This window comes from Jaculus jaculus, chromosome 15 (genome assembly GCF_020740685.1).
Source record: "Jaculus jaculus isolate mJacJac1 chromosome 15, mJacJac1.mat.Y.cur, whole genome shotgun sequence".
Taxonomy (NCBI): Eukaryota; Metazoa; Chordata; class Mammalia; order Rodentia; family Dipodidae; genus Jaculus; species Jaculus jaculus.
In genome coordinates this window covers 51590475-51611168 of record NC_059116.1, presented here as the reverse complement: position 1 = coordinate 51611168, position 20694 = coordinate 51590475, and the positions used below count along the sequence as shown (strand labels likewise).

The 20694-nt window shown below is 37.2% G+C and overlaps 1 protein-coding gene across 7 annotated transcripts in view; it reads right to left on the bottom strand.

The window, feature by feature from the left end:
- Nucleotides 1-20694, bottom strand: part of Nol4 (nucleolar protein 4) — a 416619-nt gene that overhangs the window by 62570 nt on the left and 333355 nt on the right. For 5 of the 7 annotated variants that reach the window (XM_004666760.2, XM_045134932.1, XM_045134931.1 and 2 more), the window contains 2 exons: nucleotides 2005-2184; nucleotides 1145-1336 (listed from right to left, as the gene is read on the bottom strand). In XM_004666760.2, the coding sequence (XP_004666817.1) occupies nucleotides 1145-1336; nucleotides 2005-2184 (372 nt within the window). The remainder of the gene's footprint in view (nucleotides 1-1144; nucleotides 1337-2004; nucleotides 2185-20694) is intronic. The other 2 variants (XM_045134935.1, XM_004666761.2) reach the window with 1 other exon arrangement.

Here is a 20694-nt window from a genome sequence, read left to right as displayed (position 1 = left end):
GAAGATGGCCTCCCCTTTGAATTAAAGTGACTTTTCCCTTTTAAAATACCACAGATATTCTTAAAAGCTGATGCAAGAAAATTGAAAATTGACAGGGGATTTGTCATTCATTTCAAGGAATTTTACCCACAAAATTTAAAGTATAGATGCTCTACTTTGCAATCCCTTGTACCTATAACTGATCATACTTGAGAACATTGGAAGCCAGATCACAGACACCTGCAGTCTACACCTTCTCAGGTAAAAATAAGAACAAAATTCGGTTCAGAAAATTTCTCATATATTTCAGAGGCAAGTGGTAGAGCTCAGTAGCAGAGTACCTGCCTTGCATGTGCAAAGCATAGTTAGGAACACCAACAATGTAAAATCTAATAGATAGGCACAACACACACACACACACACACACACACACACACACACACACATAATTTTAAAAAGTGAAAATAAATAATCAAGTATACATTAAAATGTTTGTCATATTTGCATGTGTATCAAGTAGAGCAAAGAGAAATAAATTCAGAAAACTCTGCTTTCCAGTTTCTCTCCCATAAGCTATCTAATGTCAATGTCATCTCATCAATATACATCTTACAACAGAATATAAAAGCTCATGGCATCATCCATGACACACAGATAGACATACCCAGTCAGCAACGGCTTAGTTTTCACCTGAATATTTTCAGTCTCTCATCTATTTTCAAGACTTGCTACGTGTTATCCATCACTTCCCTACAGTACAGAAAGCCATTCTCAAATACCACCTAAAGCTACAACTGCTGTTTCAGTTCAAGGCTTAATTAGCCTCAGACCCACTGGAGTAGTGATAGAAGGAAAACAGACATGAATGACACGTGGGTTCTCTCTGGATTTCACTCGTGTCATCCTTATTTTCTGTAAAAAGTTTCCATATGATTCTGTGATCATTTGTCTCCAAGATAGTTTTCATGATATAAACAAAGGGAATATATGCTTCCAGAAGATGAAAAGGGATAGGGGAATAAACAAACAAGAAAACAAAACCCCTTTGACCTGACATTATGGAAAAATCAAAATTAAAAGAGACACTAAGATGAAAAAACAATAGTGTCATGGTTTACATGTGGGATTTGGATGGAATCTAGGGCTGTTTCAGTTTAGAACTCACCATCTCAAAACCACTTCTTTTCATCCGCCTGCAGGACTTGAGGTAAGTACGTATACGTTTTCTGGCACGCTCTTGGTACTCAGGGAATTGTCGCCTGCATGAGTCAATGATAGCCTGGATCTTTTCTTTGGGCTGCTTAGAGATTGGGACCATTCGGTCCAAGTTTTCATCTACAAACAGCCTGACAAACATCTGTTGGCAAGAGGGAGACAGAGGAGAAGGGTTTGGAGGGCTGCTCTCTTCTGTTTCCAGCTTCCTGTCTTGAATACCAATAGATGGGAAAATAATCTCTTTTTGGTTTATGCACTGGAGAATTTTGCAATGGAAAGCCAGAAAAAATTTAAGCAAACAATTTAAAGATTTTCTAAATGGTTGGATTAAAAAGTAGAGAAACAGAAAGAGAGAAGAAGACAGACAGACAGACAGAAAATAATAGACTTTCATGTAGAGAAAACTCAAGTTAAAACAAAAGACTATGACAACTGAGCACCACTGTACATTTTTTGTTCATGGTAACTGAGACATTCCTGCACTTCACAGTGGACTTGTCTCTGAGAACAGACACTTGACTCTGTGGTCATGCATAAATAGATAAGCTGAAATGACAAATGGCAGACAGTCATTTGAGGAACTTCTTCAGCCTAGTCGATATGCATACTCACACAGCACAACTCCAGTTCTCAGTGCCATTTTCTTAACATTCTAAACAAAACAGCAGTTCTGGGGTCTGCTTCATGTACTTTTAATATCCTTCTGTATATTAAACAAACATGTCTCGAAAAGCTTCACACTGACTAACAGCAACAACATGAACGTGAAGTGGTTAAGTGGATCCACATGGGGAGTGTGGGGCGACTCACATTGAAGGCTTTCAGCCGTTCTGCTTCCACACCGTCTGTCTCGTTCACTTTCTCCGAATCCTCATGCTCATCATGATCATCTTCATCCTCATCCCCCCTGTTGAGTGATAGGTCCTCAGCTCCTCGGTCGACACTCTCGTTTTTGCCAGAGTCATAGCTTGAATAACTATGTGCAGGAGACTGAAAAGAAATGGTGACATCATTGCTTTTCAATGCATTGTTTTAGTTTTCATTCCATTTAGATTTCAAAAATCTTACTTACAAACTGGTAATTCTAGAGCTATGGCAACTCAGCTCAAATCAAAATTAATTCAAGTGAAATTTCTCATTTACACCAGTCACATTTTAAGGACTTAATTACCATGTCAACAGTTCCATCTCTGCAGTAAAGTTTTATTGAACTTAGCTGTCTAATAGCAATTAATAGAACAGAGAAATAGAACTAAGAGAAAGATCCAAGAATTCCTTGGAGCTGTAGGGTACTGCAGAATGTGCACCTCAAGGTTTGCTGAATTAGCTAAGCCTCTATATGAGGTCACTAGAGGACCAAAAAAAGATTTTAATTGGATTGAAATGAGAAACAAGCATTCCAAGAACTAAAGTCAGCTCTGACAACAGCCCCTTCCCTTGCACTTCCAGACTTAACCAACAAAGAGAAGGATAAACTAATAGGAAGGTAAAAGTAGGAGCTTTAAGAGCTATAGAAAACCATGAAGAAATCAAACTTGAATATCCAGGGTGTAGAAGAAAGAGAAGAAGTTAAGTCTAAAGTCATAGTAAGTATTTTCAACAATATCATCAAATAAAATTTCTCCCAAACAGGGTAAGCGATGCTGATACAGATACAGGAATCACTTGGAGCACCAAAGAAACAATACCAGAAAAAGTACCCATTGTTGCCATATTATAATTAAACTACTAAACACACAGCCCAAAGAAAATGTATTGAAAGCAGTAAGAGGGAAGCACCTAGTCGCCTAAAAAGGCAAGTCCATCAGGATAACAACAGATTACTGAACACAAACTTTAAAATCCAGAAGAGCTTGAATGATGTATTCCAAGTTCAGGAAGACAACTGCCAACACAGGCTACTAAATCCACCAAAGCCAACTGTCATAATTGAAAGTGAAATAAGATTTTCCATGATAAATACAGGCTAAAGTAATGTATGACCACTAAATCAGCAATACAGAAGATACTTGAAGGAATCCTTCAGACTGAAGAGAAAGAAAAACATACATGAGAAAACAGGAAAAAATAAACTATGTTCAAATAATAGTTACTGTAAGAGAATAAAAGAAAAATAGGAAGCACTAGAAAATTAAGAATGGCAAGAATAAACATATACCTCTTAATAATTATTCTAACATCAATGGTCTCAGTTCCCCAAACAAAGACACAGAATTGCAGACTGGATTATAAAGCATGATTCTTCTGTTTGTTGACTCCAAGAAACTTACCTCTTCATAAAAGACAGAGACTACCTTAGAGTGAGGAGATGGAAAATGTTAATTCAAGCAATCAAGCCTAGTAAATAAGCAGAAGTTGTTATTCTAATGTGTGAAAGGATAGACTTAAAACCAACATTAGTTATAAAACATAAAGAAGGTCACTTGGTAAAGATTAAAAGAACAATCCAACAAAAGGACATTATAATTCTAAACATATTTGCAGCAAACATTGGTGCTCCCAATTACATAAAAGAAACACTTCTCTACATAATGTCACAAATAACCCCAAGCATATACCCAACTCTCAGCAATTTCCAGGTTATCCTGGCAAAAATAAATAAAGAAGCATCTAGATTAAATGCCATCATAGAACAAACATCTACAGAGCTTTCGATCCAAATGTTACAGAATAAATATTCTTTTCAGCATCACATAGGACTTTCTCTAAAGTACATCATATATTAGGACAAAAAGCAAATTTTAATAAATGTGGGAAAATTTAAATAATTCCTTGTATTCCATGTGATCACAGTGGGATTACGCTACAAATCAACAGCAAGAAACGACATAGAAACTACAAAATAATCATAGAAACTAAACAGTATACTAAAAATTGAGTCATTGAAGAAATCAAAAAGGAAATAAAATTCATAGAATAAAATGATGATAACATAACATAAAAATCTGTGTGACACAAGGAAGATAGTAATGAAAGGGAAAATGATCACTTTTTTATTAAAAAATTAGAAAAATTAAAATAAATAAATAAAAGATATTAGAGAGGTCACAAACAACTTAATGCCACACATAAGGGCATTGGACAAAGATGAGTAAGGTAAACCAAGAATCAGTAGATGGAAAGAAATAATAAGGATTAGGGTGGAACTTAATGAAGTAGACACCAAATAAGTAAATAAATAAATAAATAAAAAGGATCAATGAAACAAAGAGTTGGTTCTTTGAAAGGATAAACAAGAGTGATAAAACCATAGCAAAACTGACTAAAAGAAAGAAGAGATTCAAATTAAGAAAATTAGAGTTGAGAAAGGCTTCATTACAATAGATACCAATGAAACTCAGAAAACATTAAGAACATATATGCCACTAAATTTGAAAATTTGAAAGAAATGGATGATTTTCTAGATACATATGACTTACCAAAATTAAAAGATAGGATAAACCATTTATACAGACCTATATCAAGCCATGAGTTCAAAAAGTTATAAAAAAAAAAATACAATCTCGAGGACTTCCAATTAAGATGGCAGCATAGTAACCACACCAAAGCAGTCTAGGGGAGAAAAAGCAAAAAACAAGCAAACAAACAAAAAAAGCCAGCAACATACACTCTTCTACTAAAAAGTGAGTTGCATAAGAAATTATCAACTGCAGTCAAAAAGTAGGAGAGAACCAGAGCATCTAGAGACCATAGAAGCAGGCAGAAGTGGCTCCAGCAGCAGTGGCACCATGTCTATGTGGCCACAGTGGCAAGGCTTAGATTGGGCTGCAGGAAGAGCCAGGTGTGGGGATTTTCCACTCATACCGGCCTCCTCACAAACTCAAGAAACATGAAGTGAAGACAAAAGGGACCAACAGAGCATCTTGTGAGGAAGAGGAGCTCGACAACCAGTGGGAGAACTCCAGCCACAATCCATAGCCTCTCCACTCCCACCACCAGTGCAAGTGCCAGCCAGCACCACAGACCAACATAGCACCAAGCACAGGTGATCAGAGCAGTGACCTACTGACCAAGCCTTCCTGAGCCCACAATGCAGCAAAGACGGATCCAAGTGGGTGCACAGCATAATTGAGACCAAAGCCATCTCAAAAGGTAACTGAGATTACACCAGGTCAGTACCCACAAAATAAGACTGGTATATAGGATTGCACAGGAAGTGTTAATTGCACCTTCCATGTCAGGGTAAATTATATGTTAAATGTGATGGATGCTCAGATTTGCCATTCTTAAGAAAGTTTTATATTTTGGGCTTATCAGTTGTTGCTTCCTGGTTTATAGTACCTTTGTTTCCTCTTCTGTCCTTCATTGGGAAAGGGTCTCACTTGGTCACAAGCTGACTTGGAACCCTCTACAGTTGGTGAGATTAAAGGTGTAGGGCAACACATATCCTTAGGGACTGTGATTTAGTGAGAGGATCTAGTTGTAATAGTACTTACTCTTGCATAAATACTCTGTGCTGTTTTTCATTGTATGTGTACATTGTTTAAATTTTAGAGTATGCCTATATTCTGTTCTACTCAGCCTACTTGAATGCTCTCATTTCAGGCAAACCCAATACTAAGAGTTACTTATGTAGTTATTCTGAGAGTCTTAAGAGACATTCCTAGCACCTTAAGCTCCTACTCTGAAGATATATGTCATCAGATTGATTGATACATCTAATAATACTGCAGATGATTAGAAAACCCAAGTATTAAATTAATCCAAGATGCAAAAAACTCTACATTATAATACAAGTAACACAAAACATCAAGACAATATAGATCCACCAAAAAAGTATGAATGTATCAGAAATGACCTCCAGTGAGACTGATTTAGAGGAAATGTTTGAGAAGGATTTCAAAAGAATGATAATAAATATGTTGAAAGAAAGCAAAGAGGAAATCAAAGGAATCAAAGAAGACACAGGAAACCCACTTAATGAAATAAAAAGGTCAATACAAGACATAAATAAGGAAATAGAAATAATAAAGAAAATCCAGTCAGAAATACTAACAGTGAAGAACATAGTCAGTGAAATAAAAAAACTCTATAGAAAATCTTACCAGTAGAATGGATGAAGGAGAGAACATAATATCTAAACTAGAAGATGAAGTGGCAGATCTAACACAGTCCAACAAAGAGAAAGACAAACTCATATGAAAGTATGAATAGCAATTTCAAGATATTTGGGACACTATGAAAAGATCAAATATAATAATTCAGGGTATAGTAAAAGGAGAAGAATTTCACTCCAAAAGCATAGTGGGTATTTTCAACAAAATCATAGAAGAAAAAATCCCTCTAATTTGAAAAGAGGTACCAAAGCAGATACAGGAATCCTTTAGAACACCAAACAGACAAAATCTTGGAAGAACCTCTCCTCATATTATAATTAAACTACCAAACATACAAACCAAAAAAATATATATATTGAAAGCAGTTAGACAGAAAAATCAAGTCACATACAAAGACAAACCTATCAGGATCATGGCAGATTACTGAACACAAACATTAAAAGCCAGAAGGGCTTGGAATGATGTATTCCAAGTTCTGAGAGATAACAACTGTCAACCAAAGTTACTTTATCCTGCAAAGCTATCTATTTAAAAAGATGGAATAATAAGGACATTCCACAACAAAAGCAGGGTAAAGGAATATTTGAAGATAAAACCAACTCTACAGAAAATACTTGACAGGATCCTTCATGCTGAAGAGAAAGAAAAGCACACATATAATGAATTTGGAAAAAACAAACCATACTCAAATACTAGTTAATACAAGAAAGCAAAGGTAAAAATGGAAGAACTACAAAAAAGGAAAGTGGCAAATGTAAATATACACCTTACAATAATAATACCATCAGCCTCAATGCCCCAACCAAAAGACAGGTTTGCAGACTGGGTTAGAAAACAGAATCCTTAAATTCGTTTCCTCCAAGAAACTCACCTCTCTACAAAAGATGGAAGCTATCTTAGGCTTGTAGTATCACCATACCAGATTTTAATGTATATTTCAGAACCATAGTAATAAAAACAGCATAGTACTGGCACAAAACAGACATTTAGAACAGTGGAACAGAATAGAGGATCCAGATGGAAACCCAGGCAGCTACAGCCACTTGATCTTTGAAAAAAAAATGGATCAAATATGATGGAGAATGGAATTTCAAAGGGGAAAATGTGTGGGGGGGAGGGAGGGGGTTAACATGGGATATTTTTTTTATAATCATGGAAAATTCTAATAAAAAATTTAAAAAAATGGATCAAAGACCTTAATATCATACCTGCAACTCTGAAACTGCTTGAGGAAAAAGTAGAGAAAACCCTTCAAAATATTGGTATTGGCAAAGACTTTCTTAATATAACCCCAATAGCTCAGGAAATAAAATCACAGGTCAACTGCTGGGACCTCATGAAATTATAAAGATTTTGTATGGCAAAGGACATTGTGAATAGAGTAAAGAGGCAACCTACAGAAGGGGAGAAAATCTTTGCCAGCTATACATCTGATAGAGGATTAATATCTAGGATATATGAAGAACTCAAAAAATTAAATAACAAGCAACAAACCAATCCAATTAAAAATGGGCTATGGAACAAAATAGAGAGTTCTCAAAGAAATACAGTTGGGATATAAACATCTACAAAACATTCTACATCCCCAGTCATCAGGGAAATGCATATTAAAACTACATTGTGATTCCATCTCACTTCTGTCAGTTTGGCCACCATCATGAAAACAAATGACCATAAATGCTAACAAGAATGTGGAAAAAGAGGAACCCTTCTACACTGCTGGTGGGATGCAATCTAGGCCAGCCATTATGGAAATCAGTGTGGAGGTTCCTGAAATAGCTAAACATAGATCTACCATATGACCAAGCTATACCACTCCTAGGCATATATCTTAAGGACTTGTCTCATTTCCTTAGAGATACTTGCTCAATCATGTTTATTGCCACTCTATTCACAATATCTAGGAAACTGAACCAGCTTAGATGTTCTTCAACTGATGAATGGATAATGAAGTTGTGGCACATTTATGCAATGGAGTTCTACTCTGGTAAAGAAAAATAAAGTTATGAAATTTGAAGGAAATATCATACTTTGTGAGGTAGCCCAGGCCCAGAAAGGCAAAGTCACATGTTCTCTCACATAGGTGGATCCTAGCTACAAATGATTGAACTTCTATGAGAGTAGGAATGAAACTCAGTAGTTGAGGACAGTAAGCTAGAAAGAAGAAATAAAGGGAATAGAAAGCGAGAGAGGGGGACTTTATAGTATGGTATTGTATATATGTCAGTAGAGGAACAGATTAATGGGGTGAAAAGGCCTAAGTGAGGTCAGGGGAAGAGACTGAGTAAAGGAAAAGTGGAGGCAGGGCTAATGAAAAGCTAATAGGATATAAACAGGTCATATGAAAACCTACTTTTTTGGTCAATGGAACACTTAGAAGCCATCACTTGTTGCTAGAAAATTTTCAGTGCCAAGGATGGGATATCTTCCAGTGAGGTGTTGTCCAGGGAGATCCCTGATACTCCCCAAACATTACAGGCCATTGCCTAGGCCCTTGGTTTCCCACCAGGAATAGACAGTAAGACCCTATTTCTGAAGACTCCACATATTTGGGTTGCAAAGTTACTAAAAATACTGCCAGAGCTGAGCTGAAAATCTCCTCCATGTAGATCAGCTGACAGAAAGCTGGAAAAAGCCAAGCTGCATGCAGTTCAATGGGTGAGAGAGAAATCACCAATGAAGATACTCAATAGTGGACACTGCAAGCTTTAAATTTGACCAGACAAGCCAAATGAGCCAATGGGTGCAATAGAGGCATGCCTGTTATGGGGAAAAGTACCCACTCTCTAATTGGACTGGAAGCCTGCTCCATGGTAGGGAATACATACCTGATACTGAAAACCTACAACAGGGGTAGTTATTAACCCTAGGGGAGTAAAGTCTGTTGGTGTCTGGCTAAATGTATATACTATGCTCACAAGACTACCCAGTAAGCACTTCTCTTAATGTTAATACCCATATATTAATGCTATTTTCACTTCTTTGTAGAGAACCTTTTCTTTTCAGATGGCAGTGACCTTGGGATGACTCAGAAGGCACTATGGTGCTAAGAAGAAGTGACAGATGAACATGCAGCCCTGAAATATCTCTATCACACCTGCCAAAGCTCATGGTTCATTGTGGAAGAGGTGGTAGAAAGAATGTAAGAGGCAAAGGAAGGGAAGGACTCCTTATAACATTCTCCTCCAGTTACAAAATGGCCTGGATATCCATAGCCTTGCCATGCCTGACACTACCTACCTAAGACCAGCATCATAGGAGGAAAAGTTGTAATCAGCATTTCAATAGCATTTGTTATCAAAATAGAAAAAATAATCCTAAAATTTATTTGGAAGCACAAAAATCCTCAAATCACCAAAGCAATCTTGAGCAACAAAAATAAGGATGGTGGTATCACCATAAATGATTTTAAGATATATTACAGAGCTATAACAGAAAAGAAGCATGGTACTGACACAAAAACAAGCACATATATCAGTGAAATGGAAAAGAGGACCCAGGTATAAACCCTGGGCCCTGGAAGCTACAGCTATCATATTTTTGAAAACAATACCAAAAATACTCACTGGAGAAAAGAAAGCCTCTTTAAAAAATGTTGCTATGAAAACCGGATATCTATACGTAAAAAGATTAAAATACATCCTCATCTCTCTCTAACCTAAGCATCAATTTCAAGTAGATGAAAAACCTTATTATTGGACCTGAAGCTCTGAAACTGCAAGCCTTACATCTTACTAGTCAGTCAAAATATACTAACACATGCAATGGTGGAAAGACTGTTATGGGAGAAACCAGCTTCTCTCCTGTTAGACTGGATACCTGCTCTACAAGAGAGAATACATGCCTGATACTGAAAACCACATAAAAATCTATGCTTGGGGAAGTAATAAACCCTAGGGAGTAAAAACTACTGCTGTCTTGCTATGTGGATGTATTATGCCCATCAAACTTCCCTCTAAACACTTATGTTTATGTCCATATATTAATGCTACTCTCAGTTTTATTTAGAGAAACCTCTTTTCAGATGGTAGTAATCACTGGGGTGACTCAAAAATAGCCAGTGTGTTGAAAGGAAGTGACAATTCCGCACTGAGACAACTCCATTACATCTTCCAAGGCTCAGGGACCATTACAGAGGTGGTGGAAAGAATATAGGAACTAAGGAAGGGTAGTAATGCTTACAGTACTGTCTTCTAGACCCAAAATTGTTCTGATATTCATGACCTCACAGTCCCTGACACTACATGTACAAGACCTTCATAATGACAGGAAAAAATGATGATATCAAAACAGAAGCAAGGCTAATTGAAAAGAAAGGATTAAATGGAAAGTGGATTTGTGAGGGGAAAGTGGGTGTGATATAGGAGGGAATTATCATGGTTTATTGTCTATACTGATGGAAGCTGTTAATAAAAATTTAAATATATGGCTGGGGACATGGTTCAGCAGTTAAGGAACATGTCTGCAAAGCTTAACAACTAGGGTTTGATTTCTCAGTACCTACATAAAGCTGGATGCACAAAGTGGCACATGCACCTGTCATGCCCATTATCTGCCTGTCTCTTTCTCTCCTTTTTCTCTGTCTTTCTCTGCTTATAAATAAATGAATAAGTTTTAAAAAATAAAAAATGGAAATAAAAAGTTTTCTTCAAGAAGATGTTCATCAAAATCACAGTGAGGTATCGCTTCACAACCACCCCACGCCCCCCGTCCACCCACCCGCCCACGCACCCTCCGCACACCCTGCGTGGCTGTGCTCTGATCGGGCACCCACCAGTCACGCCTGCCAGCCTGCTGCACTGAAGCTGAGACCTCCTACCTCGCCCTTGTTCTCTGATCCTGCAAATAGAACAGCCACGTGGTGCTTGGTTCGCAGGCCTGTGGGGGCCACCCCTGCCGTGAATAGGTGGCTACCAGATCCCCTGCTGCTGTGATCACATTACTTGCTGCAGGTCAGCCTCTGCTGTGTCCTGATTCTGTACCCACATCATCTGCCTCTGCACTACAATTGCACGTGCAGCGGGCCCACTCCCACAGTAAGAGCCACACAAGTCCACACTGAGTCACTAGTGCCAGCACAGGTGCCATCCCCTACCTGTACATCACCACCCATCCCCCATTCCCCTGAGGCGGGAGAGCACAGACTGTTTACAGACCCCAGTGTACCCAGCCAGAGTCTGGGCACCTTCTGGGCTTGCTAACTCAGTCCCCTTTCAAGCTCAAAGGCAGGCAGCTTAGGTGCATTACTGGGTGAGAATTTAGGCAACTTTGGTGTCCCTGTCAGGCTATAGATAGGTGGCTTTGGCAAGAGTGAGCAAAAACCCAGGCTACTTGCAACTGCCCCAGGCTGCCTTGGATTCGCATTAAGCTAGATCCCAGGCTGCTCCACCCACCTACCTGCCCATACACTGACATGGGTAGACCACAGTGCAAAAGAAATAACACGAAAAATAAAATGGAAGAAAAGCCAGACAGATCACCCAGTCCAACAAGGATCACAACTAACCAAAACATAGAAGAGTGTTTAGGATCAGAACATCAAGTGGAAGCAATGAACAATGCAACCCTGACCAAACTACTGCTAGAACTGACAGGAAAGCTACACAGGATAGATAATCATATGGATGCTACCATCACTAAGCTAGAGCAATATGATAAGACACTGGAAAGAATTCAAAGAGAGCTAAAAGAGTTGAGGGAGAGTAAAAAAAAAGAGGACCTTAAAAATCAGCTGGCCACACTAAATGAAAATATAAAGAAATGCAAGGATGATTTCCAAGAATCAACAAGAAAATCAGAAAATGAGACAAAAAGGGAGCTGGACAAAGCGATGGAAGTGATACATAGGAAAGTAGCAGAAAATGCAAACTTAATTGAACAAGTCCAAAACTCACTAGAGGCTCTCAAGAATAGAGTCAGCGAAGTGGAAGATAGAAATTCTGATTTGGAAGACAGGATGGAAGAAACAGTTCGAGAGTCCAAAAATTTCAGTAAGTTCAAAAGTTCCTGTGAACAGAACATGAGAGAATTGTGGGATACACTTAAACGTCCTAATATCAGAATCGTTGGAATACTAGGAGAAGAATTTCAGACCAAAGGCATGGAGAACCTATTTAACACAATAATTGAAGAAAACTTCCCCTGTCTATTAAAAGAAAAGCCCATCAAGATTCAAGAAGCAAACAGAACTCCTAACCAACTAGACTAAAGGAGAAACTCCCCAAGACATATTATCATTAAGACTCTAAACATTGACACCAAGGAAAAAATCCTAAAAGCAGCTAGGGAAAAACAGCACACCACTTTCAAAGGAAACCCCATCAGAATTACTTCAGACTTCTCAATGGAAACCCTGAAAGCTAGAAGGGCCTGGAATGAAACTCTCCAAACTCTAAGAAACTATGGCTTCCAAATGAAACTACTCTACCCGGCAAAAGTCTCCCTTGTAATAGATGGTGAAAGGAAAACTTTCCATGACAAAACTCAGCTTTACAATTATATGAACACAAAACCAAACCTACAGAAAGTACTCCAGGAAATTCTCCACAGAGAAGAAACAAATAACCAAACACAAATGCCTACAAGAAGCAGATCCCAGCAACCAAACCCAGAGTAGATAGAAGAAAAAAAAAAATTAAATTCCATGGAAATGCCAACACACCTCTACCACCACAACATGACAGGGATCAAATCAAATCTCACAGTCATCACCCTAAATATTAATGGCCTTAATTCACCCATGCAGAGACACAGGCTAGCAGGGTGGATCAAAAAATTAAACCCCTCAATGTGCTGCCTTCAAGAAACCCAACTTACCACTAAAGACAGAAACCTCCTCAGGGTGAAAGGGTGGAAAACAATATTCCAGGCAAATGGGAATAAGAAACAAGCAGGTGTAGCTATATTAATATCAGATAAAGTGGACTTCAAACCAAAAACAATCAAAAAAGACAAAGAAGGATACTTGCTACTTATAAAGGGAACAATCCATCAAGAGGATATTACAATCATAAATCTGTATGCACCAAACACAGGGGCACCACAGTTCATAAAACAAAACCTACTTGACAATAAAATAGAAATAACCACCAACACCATCATAGCTGGGGACTTTAACACACCATTATCAGTAATAGACAGATCATCCAAACAGAAGCTCAACAGGGAAGTAAGAGAGCTCAACAAAACCATAGAGCACTTAGACCTAACGGACATCTACAGAAATTTCCATCCTAAATCCACAGACTACACATTCTTCTCAGCAGCCCATGGAACATTCTCTAAAATAGACCATATACTGGAACACAAAGACTGCCTCCACATATTTAGGAAAATCGACATAATTCCCTGCATGATATCAGATCATAATTCCTAGAAATTAACAACAAAAAAACCAACAAGAACCCCAACGGCAACTGGAAACTGAATAGCACACTCTTAAACAATAAATGGATAGTGGATGAAATAAAAAATGAAATTGCAAAATTCCTGGAATTGAATGACAATGAGAACACATCATACCAAAACTTATGGGACACACTGAAGGCAGTCCTAAGGGGAAAATTCATAGCACTCAATGCCTTCTTAAAAAAGACAGAATGATCCCAAATCAATAGCCTAACCATCCACCTAAAGGCATTGGAAAAACAAGAAAAATCCAACCCAAAGAGCTCCAGAAGGAAAGAAATAACTAAAATCAGAGCAGAAATTAATGAATTGGAAACCAAGGAAACAATTAAGGCAATTGACAAAACAAAGAGCTGGTTCTTTGAAAAAAATAAATAAGATTTACAAACCTCTGGCCAATTTGATCAAGCAAAAAAAGGAGAGACTCCAAATTAACAAAATTCAAAATGAAAAAGGAGAGATCACAACGGACATCAGTGAAATCAGCAGAATCATCAGGACTTATTTCAAAAACCTCTACGCCACAAAACTGGAAAATGTGGAGGAGATGGATAAATTCCTGGATGCATATCATCTACCAAAGCTAAACTCAGAGCAGATCAATCACCTCAATGAACCCATCACACTCATGGAGATTGAAAAAGTAATAAAAAAACCTCCCAAAAAAGAAGAGTCCAGGACCAGATGGATTCCCAGCCGAATTTTTTCAAACCTTCATGGAAGAACTCAAACCAATCTTCCTAAAACTGTGCCACACAATTGAAGAACAGGGAAAGCTACCCAACTCCTTCTATGAAGCTAGTATCACCCTAATCCCAAAACCAGGCAGAGATGCCACAAGAAAAGAAAACTATCGGCCTATTTCCCTAATGAACATAGACGCAAAGATCCTCAACAAAATACTTGCAAACCGATTCCAACAACACATCAAAAGCATTATCCACATTGACCAAGTGGGATTTATCCCAGGAACACAAGGGTGGTTCAACATACGAAAATCTGTCAATGTAATACACCATATAAACAAGCTTAAACATAAAAATCACATGATCATTTCGATAGATGCAGAAAAGGCCTTTGACAAGATACAACATCACTTCATGATCAAAACATTGGAGAGAATCGGCATGACAGGTTCACATCTTACCATAATAAAGGCAATATACAAAGCTCCAAAGGCCCAAATAATACTTAATGGAGAGAGATTGGAGGAATTCCCATTGAGATCAGGAACAAGACAGGGATGTCCTCTCTCACCTCTGCTTTTCAATATAGTTCTGGAAGTCCTAGCCCAAGCAATAAGGCAGGAGAAGGAAATAAAAGGGATACAATTTGGAAAGGAAGAAGTTAAGTTAGCTCTATTCGCTGATGACATGATTGTATATGTAAGAGACCCGAGAGACTCCATCCCAAAACTCCTGAAGGTGATCAACTCCTATAGCAAAGTAGCAGGATACAAAATCAATGCACAAAAATAGGTAGCATTTCTGTATGCAAATGACAAAGACACAGAAAAAGAAATAAAGGACATAGTCCCATTTTCAATAGCAACAACAACAAAAAAATATCTTGGAATAACGTTAACCAAGGAAGTAAAAGATCTATACAACGAAAATATAAAAACTCTCAAAAAAGAAATTGAGGAGGACTTGAAAAGATGGAAAGACCTCCCAGGCTCCTGGATAGGCAGAATTAACATGACAATCCTACCAAAGGCAATATTTAGATTTAACGCAATTCCAATTAAAATCCCTACAGTGTTCTTCACAGTAGAAAAAATGATCTCAAATTTCGTATGGAAAGGTAGAAGACCTCGCATATCCAAACATATCCTCAGCAAAAGAAATACCTCTGGTGGCATCACCATACCCAATATAAAGCTAAATTACAAAGCCATAGTAATAAAAACAGCATGGTACTGGCATAAAAACAGGAGTATAGACCAATGGAATAGACTTGAGGACCCGGATTTTGGGCCAAGCAACTATAGTTACTTGATATTCGACAAAGGCCCAAACAATATAGACTGGAAAAAAGATAGCATCTTCAACAAATGGTGCTGGACAAACTGGATAACCACATGCAGGAAACTAAAACTTGATCCACACATTTCACCATGCACAACACTCAAATCCAAATGGATCAACATAAGACCAGAAACTCAAAAACTACTGGAAGAAAATTTAGGAAGTACTTTCCATGATATAGGAATGGAAAAAGACTTCCTGAATAAAACCCCAGTGGCTCAAGTTCTTAAACAGTCACTCAACCATTGGGATCATATGAAGCTGAAGAGTTTCTTTACAGACAAGCATATAATAAGCAAAGCCAATAGAAAACCCACAGAATGGGAGAAAATATTTGCAGGTTATCCAACTGATAGAGGCCCTATCTCTAGAATTTACAAAGAACTCAAAAGTCTAAACAATAAGAAGACAAATACCCCACTCACAAAATGGGGCACAGAGTTAAACAGGCAATTCACAGAGGAAGAGATACAAATGGCAAACACACACCTAAGAAAATGTTCATCATCCCTAATCATCAGAGAAATGCAAATTAAAACAACTATGATTCTACCTTACCCCAATAAGGATAGCCAACATCAAAAGGTCAAATGAAAATAAAAGCTGGCGAGGATGTGGAGAAGCAGGGACACTCATTCACTGTTGGTGGGAATGCAGGATTGTACAACCACTTTGGAAAGCAATATGGAGAATCCTGAAAAAGCTGACTATAGAAATACCAACAGACCCAGTTATACCATTACTGGGCATGTACCCTAAAACCTTCAAACCAAAAGCCAGAGAGATTTGCTCAACCATGTTTGTAGCAGCTCAATTCCTAATAGCTAAAAGCTGGAATCAACCCAGATGTCCATCATTAGAAGAATGGATAACAAAGATGTGGTATATCTACACAATGGAATTCTATACAGCAGTAAGAAAAAAATGACATAAAGAAATTTGAGGAAAAATGGTTGAACCTGGAACAGATCATTCTCAGTGAACTTACCCAATCACAGAAAAAAAATCAATACATAGTCTCACTCATCTGCAACACCTAACCTGAATCTGCCCAAGATGCCTTACATACCCAGCAAGCACCTCATGGACTAGACAATAAGACGGATGGAAGGGCAGGGAGGGAATCAAAGGGTGGAAAACAGTAATGCGGACACAAACGGCAATGGTACCATAAAATTCTACTTCCTAAAAGACAGACCAAATGGCTGAACCTTCACTAGACCCTTACAGGAAACACCTGAACTAAAAGACACTGGAGAGGGTAGGATCAAGACTGACCTAAATCTCCTACATCTTCCCTCCCTTCCTCTCCCCCTCTCCCCTCTATCTCTATCCTCTCTAACTCTTGTATATTAGTTATCTTTTTCCTCAATTTCTTAGTGGACACTGACCTGTAACCCCCACTTCCAGCTTGGGCCTACCATCCACAATGAGCTTTTGATCAGAGAAACCTACAAGGTTTCCCAAAACAATGACAGACTTCTTTCAGAGTACTTGATGACCCACCAAAGGCCAGTGATAAGACCCTATTGCTGAAGATTCCATACACAGCTGACGCGTAAAATGGAATGACATGGCTGGAAGCCAGGAGAGAGTCAGTCCCCAGACAGTCAGCGTGTCTAGTGCCAGAAGGTACTACATAGGCGACTGGGGGAAATGACCAAGATCTGTCCAATCAACACATTGTTTAACCTAATTAGCAACAAATAACCGGATGTGATGCCCACACAAGTGCAATAGTGGTACACAGCCATGGTGAGGAATCAATTGCTCTTGATTTGGCTAACTGATCCACTCAGTGGTACTAGACCCATAGCTGGAGCTGGGAAACAAGTCAGAACCATACCCAAACACAAGCCCACTCTACAATATTAAGCTACCATCAATCACAGGGTATAAGAGGGCCTAAACCTACCATACTGTTTATCAAAAAATTAAGTCTTATCTCAATTTTCCAGGTGCTAACTTACTCTCCATTGGAGAATCTGCTTCTCTTTTCCAGATAGATGCAGATCCTAAGAAGAGAGCTGCCCCAACATACCTCAAAAGGGGCTCAACTGAAACTAAGAACAACTGGCGAAATAAGCCAGGGTGATATTTTCCTGTGAACTGGATACCAGCACAAAGGGGAAGGAGATCAACACAGAGAAAAATCAACTCCTACCAAATCAGAGAGCCAGAGCCTCAGAGGCCCCCAACACCTCAGCACTGAAGCAGACCAAAAATGAACCCAACATGGCTCAGGGAAATTTTGCTGAAGAGGGGGCGGAAAGAATGTCAGAGTCACATGTTGGGTCATGATTTGCAGAGACATTTATCATACCAATAACTGGGGTCTAACGCCACAATGCACGACCCATTTTCATTAACAAGGAGGGTCTAATGGGAAGGGGTAGATCACAGATGAGCCTAAATAATCGTACCAAACTGCCTGTATTTACTGAAAAGAAAACTAACAAATTAAATTTAAAAAAAATACAAAACTAGATATTACTAAGTGTATTGTGGTTCATAGCTGAGCATCCATCACAATATTCACATGTATACACATGCACAAACATTTGGTTAAGTATTTTGTAAGTATCCTAAATAAGTGGGAAAGCAAATTTCTCAAACATTGGATAAATATATATTGGTATGAATATCATAGGAGGTGATTTGTGAGGACATGCTATAATATTAAATGCAATGCACTGTGAATTAGTTTAATTTTTCTCTTTTCAAATAATACTTGTACATTTATCAATTATATTAGAATGAGCACATTCATTGAAGAATTATTTGTGACAACAAAAGAATAAAGCTAACTCATTGTGCTCCAGCAAAAATTTGATGAAATGAATTACAATACAGTGAATTAATGTAACTCTGTAGCTAGAAAACTGAAGAAAAATAAAACCTTAAATATATTGTTAACTGAAAAAAAAAGAAATACATAGAGATGGATATTTATTAGGATAAGTTATGACTTCTTTAGTCTCTCTAAATCAATGGCCTCATGAAACAGACTTCAGCAGACAGTCATCAAACAACCTGTGGTTATTATGTAATTTCACTTTATAGTCAAAGAAATTTGGCATAGTGAAGTATATGTGAAGAAATAATCACTGGTTTTGTTTATAAAATTTTGATCAAATAAACCACTTGGTCTTTCAGAGAGTAAGTCATCAGTAAAAGTAAAACCATTTGGAATTATTGTTTAAGCCAAAATAAGAAAACTAAACTAATAAAGAAAAATATTTTGCCTAATATGAAATTCTTTTCTACTTGTTTAGATCATTTATACGTTGTTATTATCTTTTATATTTATCAGAGTAAAGTAATAATTGTTATGATATTCAACATATTAATTTAAAATGTTTTATGATAGTTCACTAAATTTTCAATGAAATCAAGTAACGTTGTTTACAAATGAAGGAACTATAAAAACAATGTACAATTGTAAAGCTGTCAGTTTGCATGAAACAGGTGTTTCCAAATAGCATTTAGCTAAATAAATAAATTAAGGTGCAGATGCCTCATGTTTGAATGAAGCCATTGTCTTTCAGTAATAGAAGAAATTTTGAACTTAGTTTCTATAGTTAGACTTTCTAAGAGAAAAAAAATGAAAAGGAAACTTATTTTTGGTAAAATTACCATGCTATCATAGTTCATGACAAAAATGCATCCTATTATTCTGAAATGTTTTCTCTCCAAAGGTCCTATTTTATTCCTATAGTATATGACTCTTGAAATGTCGAAGGCCATTATTTTGGTCTCCCCGCAGTTCATATGTTATAATCTTATACCCTAGTAACTTTGGCAGGCAATTAGCTCATGAGGGCCAGGTTTTTATAAGTGGTATAATTGTCCCTATAAGAGAGCTTAGAAAGCTGCCTCACTCCATCTACTATGTGAGCATGTAGGAAGAAGACACAATGTGGCAACCAGAGAGCAGCCCTCACAAAACACTGAATCTTTTGGCACCTTTATCTTGAACTTCCCAACATCCATAACTGTGGGAAATAAATGCCAGCTGTTAACAAGCTACTCAGGCCACAATATACTAATTATAGCAACCCAAGTCGAACGGAATGCGTAGTCATTTATCTTTGTTATATAGGAAGAACAAGCAAATTATTTTTCATCTTTTTGCTTAACAAAGTATATCCATCTTCATAACTTGTTTAAACAAACACAAATATATATCACTTATTTTCTAGAGTAGATGATTATTAATTCATTTAAAACAAATAAAACTTTAAAAATTTTCCTCAGCATTTGTTATATTGCAATATGTGAGTATTCAAATCCATATAAATGATTTAACATGATATTAACATCTAATAACTTATGTTTTATGGAATTGATAATTAATATTACAATTTAAAATTGCATTTTTAAATTAAAAAGTAAAAAATAAGTTGATCATGTGAAATCTTATTTGGGTGAAAATAATGATATTTTATGGTGGAAAATCATGAGGAATACTTTGGTTTGATTATATTAGTATATATTTATATAAGACATAATTAAGCTACTCTATACTTATTTTTTCATGAAAAAACTAAAGTTAGTCAAAAGCTTACTAATGTCAAATGGATAGCAACACTCCTCATAAAGATGTACAAAACTTTATTACAACACCTCAAGGGCATAATATAAAATTTAAAGCAATAAAATTTGCAGGAGACAATACATTAAAGTCTTTATGATTTCAGGTTAGCAATCTTAGATACAAAACCAAAGATTTTTATCAATGATATAAAATATAAAAGAATGATAGATTTGTTTCTTTAGAAATTAAATACTTCTGTTTTCAGAAATGCTTCATAAAATGTAAAGAGAAAAACAAAGCTGAAGGAAAATATTCATATGAAAAATAAATCTGAGAAGAATTGGCATCCAAGCTACATCAAGAACTATCAATATACTGTTGTTCTATGCAAATGAAGAGGACCCTCACAGAAAGGGACTTCAGGAAGAGGTAGCAAAAGAGGATAACCTAATAAGAAGATGACTAGTGTGCA